Source organism: Aythya fuligula, chromosome 20, assembly GCF_009819795.1.
Source record: "Aythya fuligula isolate bAytFul2 chromosome 20, bAytFul2.pri, whole genome shotgun sequence".
Lineage (NCBI taxonomy): Eukaryota > Metazoa > Chordata > Aves > Anseriformes > Anatidae > Aythya > Aythya fuligula.
The window spans coordinates 370,531-383,196 of NC_045578.1; the positions used below are offsets into that span (position 1 = coordinate 370,531).

At 60.4% G+C, this 12,666-nt stretch overlaps 1 protein-coding gene across 1 annotated transcript; it reads right to left on the reverse strand.

Moving 5' to 3' along the window:
• Positions 1-3,376: 3,376 nt before the first annotated feature.
• FZD9 (frizzled class receptor 9) lies at positions 3,377-5,445 on the reverse strand. Its single transcript, XM_032201199.1, has one exon. It carries the CDS (start codon positions 5,443-5,445, stop codon positions 3,694-3,696), a length of 1,752 nt encoding a protein of 583 aa, XP_032057090.1. The 3' UTR covers positions 3,377-3,693.
• Between the last annotated feature and the right edge of the window lie 7,221 nt (positions 5,446-12,666).

Consider the following 12,666-nt stretch of genomic DNA (forward strand, 5'->3'; position numbering starts at 1 on the left):
TGCGTCTTCTGGAACTGCAGCGTGGCCTCAGAGAGTGGCTTACAAGGACCCTCTGCCTGGGTCCCATCTCAGCTTCCTTGAAGCTTAATGATTAATATTAAGCAACTAATGGTCCATGTGACTTGGGATTTTTTTAGCACCTTTTCAGAGCACAGAGAATTTATTTCTGTTGCTGAAGGGACCCGGGACCTTCCTGTTTTGTGGGGCAGGGGCGATAATGTCTGCAGCTCCAGGAGTGCTGGGGAGCAGGAGCCTGGGCCAGGACTTTGGGGTGGCCTCAGCCTCTGAAGCCTTGCCTCCTGTGCCTCAGGCAGTTGTGACAGGCAAGCAGAAGGGCTCCCTGTGGGGATGGGACAGGGCCGAGCTCGGCCTGGTCTTTAAAACCAGACCAGCTTCAGCTCGCATCCTGTGAGGGCTGAGTGCACAAGTGTTGGCAAGTGTTTTGGGGGGGTTGCTATGGTTTGGTTGTGTTTGTGGCTGCTCCAAGTAGGGAGGGGAGATGGCCTGCAGGGTCTGGGGTGAGTTGGGGGTGTGGGGGCATGGGCAGCTGATTCTCCCCAGCACACCCTGGGCTTGAGGAGCTGCAGAAAAGCAGTGACACCAAAGTGGTCTGTGCCACGATGTTGAGAGCTGCTGTGACAAAGGCAGGGTCCCCAGCAGAAGGCAGGTCAGAGGGGCATCTCCAGCTTGGTCTGGCTCTGTGGCACTAGCAGGGCCAGCCCTGCTGAGCTCCTGGGGCCTGCAGTGGAGCCAGCTGGGCTGCTGGGCCTGATAGCAGGCAGTAGTCAGGCGCCGGCAGCTCCACCACTGTGTGATAGCTGGGGCCCAGCAGCATGCACTTATCTGGGTGAGTGCTTGAGAGGCAGTGAGCTATTTGGCAAGCACCAGGGTGCTCAAGGGCAGGGTGTCCCCACCAGACTCCACAAGCCACCCAAGGAGGTGGAACATGGACTACTGCTGTTGCTGTGCTGTGTGTCTGTGTTCATGCTGTTGCTGCGCTGAGCCAGCTTGGGCCTTGGCACCACATGCTTCCCTGCACACCAGAGGTCTGGCAAGACCCTTAGTAGCAGCACGGCTGGTTCATGGGTTGCACCTCTGGTGCAGGCATGTGGCACCCAGGTGAATTGCCCACTGCCCAGCTCCCTGTGCTGGACTTTGGAGCCTGTCCTGGAGCCAATATTGACTCTCCTGCCCCAGGTCATGGCCCTTTTATCTGCCCAAACAGACCCTCCATGGCAGGCCAGAGATCCCAGGAGGCTACAACCCCACCCACCCAAGCCCTGCAGCAGGGGTAACAACATGGGGGTCCCTGGCCTGGGACCACTGTGACCAGCCTGGGAATGGGAATGGGACCCGCCTGCTCAGCACCTGCTGGGCTCCAGCGTCACAAGAAGACGTCCCAGCTTCAGGGCACCCACCACTGGGTGCCAAGGGATGCCCTAGCACCACAGGGCCCCTGCACAGGAGCTGCATGCCAGCAACTGCATGTCAGTGCTGTCTCCAGCTCTGCTCAGGTGTGGCTGACAGCAGCACCAACTCCTGGGGGTGGCGGACAGTATCACTCACCTTCTCCCAGTGTCCCGGTCCCCCCAGCACTGGTGGGGGGATAGATTAAAGGCACTTTGTTTCATCAGTCACACCAACGACCCTGGCGCACAACGCCCTGCTGAGCTCAGCGGCTGCAGCAGGCAAGGGGCTGGGGCTGCGTAACCCATCCGTGCTGCAGCCTTAGGGCTGGCTGCTCACAGCTGGCCCGTGGCCATGGGCCCCTGCCACTGCTCCTCCAACTACAGCTAGGCAAAGGGTGCAGCTCCCTCGGCCAAGCTCTGCCTGTCTCTTTCAATCCTGCAGCAGCCTTCTGCAGGGTGGCAGTAAGACAGGTGGACCAGGACAGGCTGGGGTCAGCACTAGCCCCTGCCTCTGCCCAAGGGTGCTTGGCAGGGATGAGGAAGCCTCCCAGTGACTGGGTTAGGGTACAAGGGCTGCTCTCATGCTAAGCACATGTTGTTAGCCTGGCCCTGCTGGGGCTGGCAGTGGGGAGACCTATACAGAGGGGATGTGGGGAGGGGAAATGGCTGCCCCCACAAGCAGCTTCCTGAGCTCGCAGCTCTTGTCAGGGCTCTGATCTCAAGGCCTTTGTCGGAGCTGGTGCTAACCTGGGTGTGCTAAGGAGGCTCACTCACAGACTTGTTGCTCTTGAAAGAGGGACGGGAAGGCCCCAGTGCTGGCTAATTAATTAAGACGAAGAGGTCTGAGCCCAGCTCCCCACTGGTGCCAGGCACAGACCAGACACAGCCCAGCCCAGCAGGCCCAGAGCAGTGCTGCCCTCCGCTGCAATGAGCCATGCCCTGGTTCCCTCCGCGGGGCAGCAGCCCCTGCGCCCGAGTCCCAGCAGAGCTACCCCAAGCCAGGCTTGGCAGTGCACCCAGTGCCCCAGCCACTCCACCCTGCCCACAGTGTGGTGCAGACAGCCCCCAGCTCCGCCCCACAAGAAGCCATGACGAGCACCAGCTGAGGCTTGAGTTTCCCTCCTGACAATGGGGAAGGCGAGATGGGATTGTAACTGGAGCATGGGATAAATAAAGCTGCCCAGAAGTTTCCATTACCCACACCTCAGGCTTCTGTTTGGCACATCAAAGCCAAGCCCTTTCCCACCCCCACCCCAAGCCCAGCACCCTAGCTCCCAACCAGCCACACTGCCTGGACACTGCACTGCCCCACAGGTCCTGCTTGTGCCCCGAGCCCCCCCACCTGGCACAGACACCCCAGCATCTCATGGTACCAACACGAATCACCTACCGAGCAACAGAATGGAAAAGATTATTCATCAGGGCAACACAAGAAACCTGCAGTAGGAGGCAGCAGGCGCCAAGCCCAGACATGGAGAAGCCACAGTGCTGAGTGGGGCTAAGCCAGACAGAGGGAGCAGTATGCTCCCCATGCTGAGGGTCACCATGCCAGGTGTGGGGTGCAGGGAGCCCCCAGGTGCCCACCCCAGCCCAGCACCTGGGATGCTGAAGAAGGGCATGGGGTGACCGGTCCCAACCACGGCAGAGGGGACGCTCCCCTGCAGCCTGGGAAGAGGCTGCCAGTCATGCACCCATCATACTCCCCGTCCCCGGGGACCATGGTCCCTGGTCTGCCACCTCAGCTCCTTCCAAGCCTGGGGGCTCCCATGTGGTTGTTCTCAACCCCCTCAAATTCCTCCAAACAGCATGAGGCTCAGTTTGAAATAACACATCCAGGGTTTATTGTTTTTTCCATTCCTTGCAGCTAATGATTAAAAAAAAAAAATCTAAAATAAATTACAGAATTAAATAAACACAAACTGGATTATTCCCCTTCCTGCCCCAGCCCCTGCTGCCCTCCCCTCTACCCCCCCAAAGAAAGCGTTAGAACAGTCACTGGATTTGGCAACAGCAACAAAAACAAAACAATCTCTAGGAAAAAGCAGCTACTTGTCAGGGTCGAGTGGTGCCCAGGGAGCTCCCTTCGGGTCCCGCAGACCTCATCACCCCCAAACCAGTGTGTATTCACTCTCCTGCCACTCTGCCTTTGCCCTCGCCCCTTCCCTGCACCCAGCAGCTCCCGCTCCAGCGTGGACTCCCAGGAGGCTCCACTGCACTCCCCCGTCCCTTACCCGTGACACTCGCTCTCCCAGCATGCCGTCCCCAGGGAGAAGCAGACCCTGCTCTAGACATGCGTTGGGTTGTCCAGATACGGGTCTGTTTTGGTCATATGCAGCATGACCGTCGGGGCTTTGTAGTGGCAGTGCACCCCGCTGCAGCTGACCCCACTGCAGGGCTTGCCCCTAGTCCTCATGCCCAGCTTCCTGTTGCACAGGCTCTGCCAGGTCTGCAGCGTCTTGGAGCTCCATACCCACACCCCACTGGTGATGCCCACCACCAGTGACATGAAAATCTTTAGCATAAAGACAGCCACGGTGGGCACCGAGGTCTCCAAGGAACAGTTGGCTGCACGCCGGCCAGGAAGGGGCACGCAACCACGCTCCAGGGCCCTGAGGTTCCAGTAATCCATGTTCAGCCGCTCATAGAAGTAGCAGACAATGACGCAGGTGGCCGGGACAGTGTAGAGGATAGAGAAGACACCAATCTTCACCATCAGCTTCTCCAGCTTCTCTGTGTTGGTACCGCCTGTCTTCATGATCTTCCGGATATGGAAGAGGGCAACAAAGCCTGTAAGAATGAAGGAGGTGCCGATGACCAGGTAGCAGGAGAGTGGGATGAGGACAAAACCAGTCAGGGCGCTGACATCCATGCTCCCCACATAGCACAGCCCTGTCAGCTCATCCCCTGCCACCTTCCGCATGGTGAGGATGATGATGGTTTTCAAAGCTGGGATGCCCCAGGCAGCCATATGGAAGTAGCTGCTGTGGGCTTCGATGGCCTCGTGTCCCCACTTCTTCCCAGCAGCCAGGAACCAGGTGAGTGTGAGGATGACCCACCAGAGCGAGCTGGCCATGCCGAAGTAGTAGAGGATGAGGAAGACGATGGTGCAGCCCGTGCTTTCCAGTCCCTCCTGGATGATGTAGAGCTCCCCATTCTCCCGGTCGCAGGCGATGTTCTCAGCCCCTGCCACCGAGCGGATGATAAAGGCCACTGAGTAGACGTTGTAGCACATGGAGAGGAAGATGATGGGTCTCTCAGGGTACTGGAAGCGGTGCGGGTCAAGCAGGAAGGTGAGCACGGTGAAAGCAGTGGAGACAAAGCAGAGGGTAGACCAGACAGCCATCCAGATGAAGGCAAAGTCTTTGTCCTCCCGGGACCAGTAGACATCCACCCCAGGGGAGCACCTGGGTGCACAGGAGAGGCTCTTCTCCACATACTGGAACTTCTCAGGGTTGTCGCAGGCCCCCAGCCCATCGGGCCCCCGGCCCTCAGCAGTGCCCGGTGGCCAGGGCCGGGGTGCCACAGGCAGCATGCCCTGGCCCTTGTGGGGCTCAGCAGCCGAGGCGTTCTCAGGGGCCTCCATGCAGAGGGCGTTGGGGTCATTCTTGGTGGGCAGCTTGCCGCAGTCTAGCGACTCAGGCCAGCCGAAGTTGAACTGCTCCATGATGGGGACGCACTTATGGCGGGCCTGCTCGCACATGGGGCGGCAGGCGGGGATGCTGGCGCTCACCTGGTCGGTGCACATGGGCGCGTAAAGGGAGCAGAGGAAGAAGCGCAGGTGGACGTGGCAGCCGTACTCCACCAGCGGCGCGAACTCGTGCAGCTTCAGCGCAGCCTCGCGCTGGCTCTCGTGTCCCAGCAGGTTGGGCATGCGGGTCAGGTTGTACCCGATGCCGCGGCACATGGGGATGTCCACGGGCTGGCACCGCGCCGCCCGGCCCCGCGCCGCCTCCAGCGCGCCCAGCTCCAGCCCGCGGCCGGCGGCCGCCAGCTGCCACAGCACCGACAGGGCCAGCCGCAGCCGCAGCGCCGCCATGGCCCCGGCCCCGGCCCCGGCCCCGCGGCTACAGCGCCGCCATGGCCCGGCCCGCCCGCGCCCTCCGCCGCCTCCGGGCCCCCGGCCCGGCCGCTCGCTGCCGCGGCGGCGCCGCCCCGGGGCAGCGCCCCCCGCCCGCCGCCGCCGCCCCGCGCCCCATGCGGCGGCCGCCCCGCGCCGCGCCGAGCCCCGCCGAGCCCCGCGCAAGGCGGCGTCCCGGGACAGCACCGCCCGCCCCGCGCCGCCGCCACGCCCCCGGGGCGGGCACGGGGACGGGGCCGCGCCTCCGCCGGCGCGTGGGGGGCGAGGGCGGCCCGCGCGCGCCTGGGGGCGCGGGGGACGCGGGAGCCGCGCCCGAGGCGGCGGGGGGGAGCCAGCCCCGCGGCCGGTGCCGCGGCCGCCCCGGCGTCCCCGGGAGGGGCTCCGGTGCCGCCCGGGCAAGGGCGCCGGGGGGGGCCGGCCGGTGGCCCGGTCTCATCGCTCGGGACGGGCTGCCGGGAGAGCAGCCCCGCGGGCGCAGCGGGGCAGTACCGGACGCCCGCCGGGAGCGGGGCCAGCAACCGGGGGTGCCCGCGGCGCACGGGGTGCGGGCTGGCGCCGGGGCGCAGCGCTGTTCCCAGGCATTCCTGCAGACAGCGCTGAGCCCCGCTGTTTATTTAGTAACGAAATAACAGGCTGTCAGCGCTGCTCCTAATCGCCATCCACACGCTGACACTCCAGCAGTGTATTATTTAAACATACCCAATTCTGTGATATAAGGAAATTCCATGGGAGCCGCTTATCAGTTACTATAACAGTGTGGGAGATAAGCAGAGTGCTGGAATTTCCTTCTATCACAGGGCAACTGCTCGCCCAGCTCTGGTGCCACTGGGAGATGACAATCAGGGAAAAGCGATAGCGGGGTGCTCACTGGAGCCGTGTCCCATCGGCTTGGGGTTACTCTCAGGAAGCACTGGCTCGCACACCCAGCTGGCACTCAACAGCACCCAGGTTCAGGCCATCCGTGCCTTGGGTAAGGTATGCCACACTTCTCCTTGTGTGCTCCAAGAAATGGGCATGTGTCGTTGGCTTTTTTTTTTTTTTTCCTCTTCCCTGCTGCAGGGCAGATTTGGGGGCAAATCCACACCCATGGTCCACTTGGCAGGAACAACCATGTCCCCAGGAATGATGCTGTGGCTGAGTTAGGGTGGCACCAGCATAACGGGTACTAGGACATGTCCCTGGGGTCCCTTGTCTTTTTCTTGTCTCCTCCTCCCTTTCGGCCACTCCAAGATGTGGCCCCATGTCTGGGCTGTGTGTCCCACGTAGGGTGAGGGACCCAAGGGTGGCACTGCCACCACTTCAGGGCACCCTACACCCCAAAGCCCAGCTCCCGGCTTCTTGCAGCTGAGGCAAACCCAGCATCCCTTTATAGACCCATTTGCTAAGAAAAACTTGGAAACATGACATGGCAAGAACCACGAGTCAGAAAACAGCTCTGAGTGCCCAGCAGGGGGTTGGGTGTGCAGCGGGCACAGCAGTGCCCACAAGAGGCAGCTGGCAGGGCCTTAGGGTGCCTGAGCCTTTGCAGCGCCGTCTTGCCTGAGCCGCCTCCCATTTTGCTGACACTGGGTCCTCCTGCACGTTCATCCAGTGGGGTTGTGCAAAAGGAAAAAAAAATCTATCTGGACACTTCTTGCTGCCCCTGCAGCTCCCAGAGCTGCTGCCTGGACTGTGAAGGGTTAACGGGGGGGGTGGGGGGGGAGGCGAACTCACAAATAAATGTCTTTTAATTTAATTTTGCTTTAATATGTAAAACTGTTGCTCTTGGCAGGGGGTGCTGCAGCCCAGCCAAGAGCAACACGTGGATTTTCAGAGTCAGGGGGCTCCCTTCAATGCGGAGCAGTGGCCACTGCTCAACTCCGCCCTGCACTCCAGGGTGACACCCTGGGAAGCCCCCCACCCTGTTCAGGTGCCCCACGGGATGCCCAGGGGGCCCAAGGGCCCCATGTGGAGAGCAGAGGATCCATGAAGCCTCCCCAGCACCTCACACACCCGCTGCATGGAGGCTCAGTCCCTGCTGTGGGGGCAGGAGGGGGGGACAACTGTGCCACTGCCCCCCGCCCAAACTTGGCCAAATCTTGACCTTTTGGTGCACTGACAGTTAATGAGGCAGTCAGTGGTGACTATGCCCGCCCACTGGTAAGCAACCTGCCCAGCTGTGGATGGCAGTGCTGGCCCCCCAGTACCTGCCAGCACAGCCCCTGTGGCACAGCTGAGAGGGGTGGGGAGAACTGGGGCTGCTGGGGGAGGAGGGGGGGGGGGCTAGACACGCTGAAAGCACCATGCCCATGGCTGGGAGAGCGAGCAGCATGGCCATGCACAGAAGCCGAGGTGTCCAGCAGGTCTGGAAGCCTTGCAGTGAAAACAAGAGCACCAGTTAGAGCAACACAGCAGATTTATGGCTTTGGAAGTGTCCCTGGGCTGAGAATCCAATATCAATAGCTTGAATAAAGAAATCACAGAGACTGCACAGAAATCCTGCCCAGGAAGCATCCAGGCTGGTGGAGTGAGGCCATATCACAGGAGCCCGGGAGCCTGTGGTTCCTGGCAGCAGCTTTGCCCCATTTCCTTTCTTCCCGTCAACAGGGCTTGCAGACCTGTGCAAGATCCTCAGCCAGGGAGGGAGAAGGAGGGGCAGGAAGGCCACGGGTTGAGAATAATCCCATGTTGCTGCCTGGCTGCAAAGAAAGGCTGCAAGATGCTCCCCCCTCCCCCAGCATCCACATGGATGGGCACAGGGTCTGGCGGGATCCCTTGGCACCAGTGATAGGGACAGTCTCAATGGGAGTGATGGAGCAGGGGAGGGGGGATGATGGAGAAGGTGAGGCTGTGATGGAGCACAGGAAGGGATGATGGAGGGGGAGAGGGGGATGGAGCTGGGAAGGGGCCTGGGGTGCTGCACCATCAAGCCCTGGCAGGGTCAGGCAGCATGTGCACAGGAACATGAGGGCCCCATGCCCTCTGTGCTACCTCTGCCCAACTCTTTGCCAGCTGGTTCAGGTCTGCCCACATGGTCTCAGCTCTTTGCAGTGCCAGGTTCACAGGCAGGGGCTGTAGCAGGGAATTAGAGCCCAAAAAGCAAGGACAGGCCAGCAGCTGTGCCCAGGAGCAAGCCTCAGCACCAAAGGACCCTGTGCTCTTGGTACCAGCTGGAGGGAGGACGAGGGTACAGCCGTGTGGGGATCCAGTCAATTTTCCCTTCCTGAAGAATTTCACAGGAATAGCTGGTGTGAAAGGCCAACTGGTTCAATTTCAAAGGGATGCCAGCACCAGGCATGGATAGGCTGGGGAGCAGCTGAAGGGGGCTATCCTGGGAGAGCCCCCACCAGGCTGTGCCCCACATCAGGTACTTCATGGGGCCCCAGGCTGGCACCCACCTGGGCACCTGTGTGGATGGTTGGGTCTCCCTGCACCAGTGGTGTTGGTGGCCACAAGCGATCCCCAAGACTGGACCCTTCTGTTCCCGTGCCAGGCAAATGCATATATGTGTGTGCTGCAATGTGCCTGCCAGGCTGGAGCAGGCCATGGGATGCTCTGCACCCTGTGGCCTCCATGAGCAGCCCCCCACTCAGCACCAGACTCCCCCCTGTAGGCATGTGGCAGTGGAGCTGGAAGCTGGGGATTTCTGGGGACAGACACCAAAGAAATGGGGGCAGGAACGTGGCACCAGCAGGAGGAGGTGGGTGAAGCAGCTGGAGTTTCGTGGCACTGTCCCTGCCCCAGCCCCAGCCAGCACCAATGGAAGGGAAAAGCCATTTCTTCCCTGACTCAGGCATTAATTATAGCAATGCAACGAGAGCCCCGGGGGGAGGAGGGGGGGAGGGGACGGATTAACAACCCCCCTCATCCTGCTCCCAAGTTGCAGCTATTTTTATGGCTTCACGGGACTCTACAGCGTGTGTCACTGGGCAGGCAGCCCTGTCTAGGAAGGACACTGTGGGCATGGCAGCACCAGAACATGGCATAGGGCAAGCCAGTGAGCAGTGGGCATGGCCTCGCGTCCTGGGGGCTCCTGCTGTCCCCCAGACACTACCTGACAGCCCTGCAAGGCTGCATGTTGAGACACCTGGGCCCTTGCATGTGTACCCTTAAAGGACAGGGCTTGTCCCCTCCTTGTCTCACTCACCTTCCATCTGCACACTCACTCTCCAGGCTGTAATGGCAGGGGATGTCACGTTCTCCCAGTCCTGGTGCCAGGCTGGTGTGGGGTAGGCAAGCGATGCCAAAGGCTCTGTAGGGTCTCCAAGGGCCTGTAAGAGCCCCATCCATGCCCTTCCAGCTTTGAGCCAAGCCAGGGCCTGACCCAACACTGCATTGTGGGGAAGAAAACCTCTTTGCAAATGCCCCCATGGCCTTTGGCCCCTGGCAAAGGGGGACAGGGGATGTCCCTGCCATGCTGCTGTCCCTGTGTGGGACATAAACTGCATGCTCACAGCCAGCAGAGCCAGCGCCTCTGCCACACTGCAGAGAAGGTTTCCAAACATTTCCTGGAGGATTTGGGATTTTTTTCCCCTTTCCCCTTGGTGTGTGGTTTTGGTAACTTCAGTAGTTGCAAGAGCCATGTTCAAGAAGGTCAGTGGGAGCCATAGGCAAGGCCAGGCATGTCTGCACCAGATGCAAGCCTGGAGGGAGCAAATGCATTGGCTGGGGCTGGAGGAGGTGAAGGTGCTGAGGACATGTCTCTGTGTATGTCCATGTCTCCACCCATGCCAGCCACACATCTTGCCCAGCTGGGAGCTGTGGATGTGGTCCTTTGTTTGCATTCCCCACCTAAAAGGGAGATTGTGCAGCCCTGGACAGTAAGAGGTGCTACTGGAATGTTGTAAAAAAAGACAAAGCAGGGTACTGGGTGCTGAGACACACACCAGGGATCAGGGTGCGTGGTATGAGGGCAGAGAGAACAGGCTAAGAGCCCTGCATGGAGACTCTGGCTCGAGGCTGCTCCTGCCTTGTGCTCTCTTCTTTCATCTCCGTCAGCAGGGTGTTGGGGATGCTCAGTGCCCACTGCTAGCTCTGAGCTTCCCCTCACTGCTCCCAGGGGTGGCAGAAGAACAGGATTTATCCTTACCAGTAGAGGGGATGTGGGCAGGGGGATGGCATCCCAGCTGCATCAGGCCTCGTTAGGGCAACAGCAGCCTCTCTCCAGAGCACAATGGGACAGCTCGGAAGAAACACCCTGCTGCTGGCAGCCATCCCTACCCTAGAGCAGCTGGGGGCAGGCAGCACAGGGCAAGGCCCTGGCCCCCTGAGAGCCCTGGGAGCCTGAGGGACCAGCACGTGGATGGGGACCATGTGCAGCATGGGACTGGTGGCTCCCCAGCCTCCATGCTCAGGGGTCAGAGCAGGATGGCAGTGGGGTGCCCCTGGGGGAGCCCCAATGGGGAGGTGGCTAGCACAGGGACAGGTGAGAAAATAAGGCTGTCCCCCACCATCTCCCTTGGCTGCTTTTCCTGCAGACACTATTTTTAGCTGGTGAGTGTGGCTGATAATGCAGCTGGAGGCACAACCAGCTGCTTCCAGCCTCCTTTGAGGGCTGGGACGCACAAGCCTGGCCTGGAGACCCCAGCCTGCCCCAGCATCCTCCTCAGAAAGCTGGGCTGAGCCATGTCCTGCCCCAGCCTTCTTGCTCACCCCAGCAGACCCTACCACAGGGAGGACAGGACACAGGTAGGCCTCAGCATCAGGCATTCACTCTGAACCCTACTGATGGCAACATCAGCAGTTCACAGCAGCTGCCTCACAGAGGCTGGTGGAGGACTGAAGCTCGCTGCCAGCAGACTGAGCTCTGGGAACAATGGGTCATACAGCCACCAGACCATGCCATGGGGTGACTGTCTGCCCCACAGCTGACCTTCAGTGTTCCCCAGTGTCCTGGCAGACCAAGAACAGGCAGAGGAGAAGCATGGTGTTTGAAGCTGGCTCTGTTGTGCTCTCAGATGACTTCCCAGGCTAGCACAGAAGCCCTTTCATCCACAGCTCTGCTGCCTGCCTCTTGCACCCGCTTGCTTTGCCAAAAAGGAGCTCTTCCCCAGGACGCCGTATCCCACAGCCCTGTGGTGCCACTGGGCTGTGCTCCCAGCATGCCGGTGTCAGCAGCGGCCCCAGTGCAGGCACACACTCGGCTCTTTCTTCACCCGGTCCAGGCCCCTCAGCCCCGCACACAGCCCAGTGCTGGCAGGCGGGCCTGCACTGCACAATGTGCCTCCTTGTTCGCCCTGTCCCAGGGCCTGCTTGCGGGGAATGGCAGGGAATCGCCTCCGTTTCCTGCTGGAGTTTTATTACATCTCCATATAAATAAATAAATACGGCTCAGAGGAGAAGACGAGAACCATGGGGCAGCTTAGAGCCAGGCAGGACGTGGGCTGGGCAGAGCCCTGTGGCGGGGCCAGGAAAGGGGGAGACGAAACCAGGTCTCACCCTGCCGGGAGCACCCCAGCATAGCACGGGACAGTGGGAACATGCTCTTCCTGCCCTTCCATCCTTTCATCCCCTTGTCTGTATCCCTATGCTTTCTTGCCTTTCACACTGTGCAGAGCAGCGTGCTCCCCAGGTAGAGTTTCAGGCTCTTCCAGGCATCCCTGCCTTCCCCCACTCTTGTGCCTCTCCTTCATCCTCCAGTGACTGCAGCAGCCCTGTCCTCGCACCCAGCTCCTCACAGAGCTGAGGATAGCCAAGACACTGTGCTGGGCTGGAGATGCTTTTAACTTCCTACTACTTCCTAGTAGGCCAAAGTGCCCATTCGGCCAAACCAAGGCAGGTGCCCAGTGACAGCTGAATGCACTGAACCCACAGAGCCCCCAAAACCTCCCCTGCTACCTGTAAGTGTGGGTGGCCTCTTGGCAGCCCTGTGTGCACATGCCAGAAAGTCACAAAATTATAGAATCAGTTAGATGGGAAAAGGCCCTTAAGATCATTGAGTCCTCCTCATACTTGCTGCAGACTGTAACACCCCTGTGGCAGAAGCCTTTCTCCCAGCTGCGCAGCCATGCTGAGCAGCCAGGGCCAGCACCCAGCTACCACAGACACTGTAATGGGGCAGGGGTGGCCTGGGAAGAGTTTTGGTGCTTCCACCAGTGCTTTTGGGCTGGGCTGGCTTCAGGCCCTTCAGCAAAGTTCAGACTGAGGCAGATGAGACAAAAGCAATCTGCAGCTGAATATGTGCACATCCCTGAGATCTCA

What these genes read in the sequence shown, in the direction of transcription:
- FZD9 (XM_032201199.1), bottom strand. Translation starts at nt 5,445, where the DNA reads ATGGCGGCGCTGCGGCTGCGGCTGGCCCTGTCGGTGCTGTGGCAGCTG.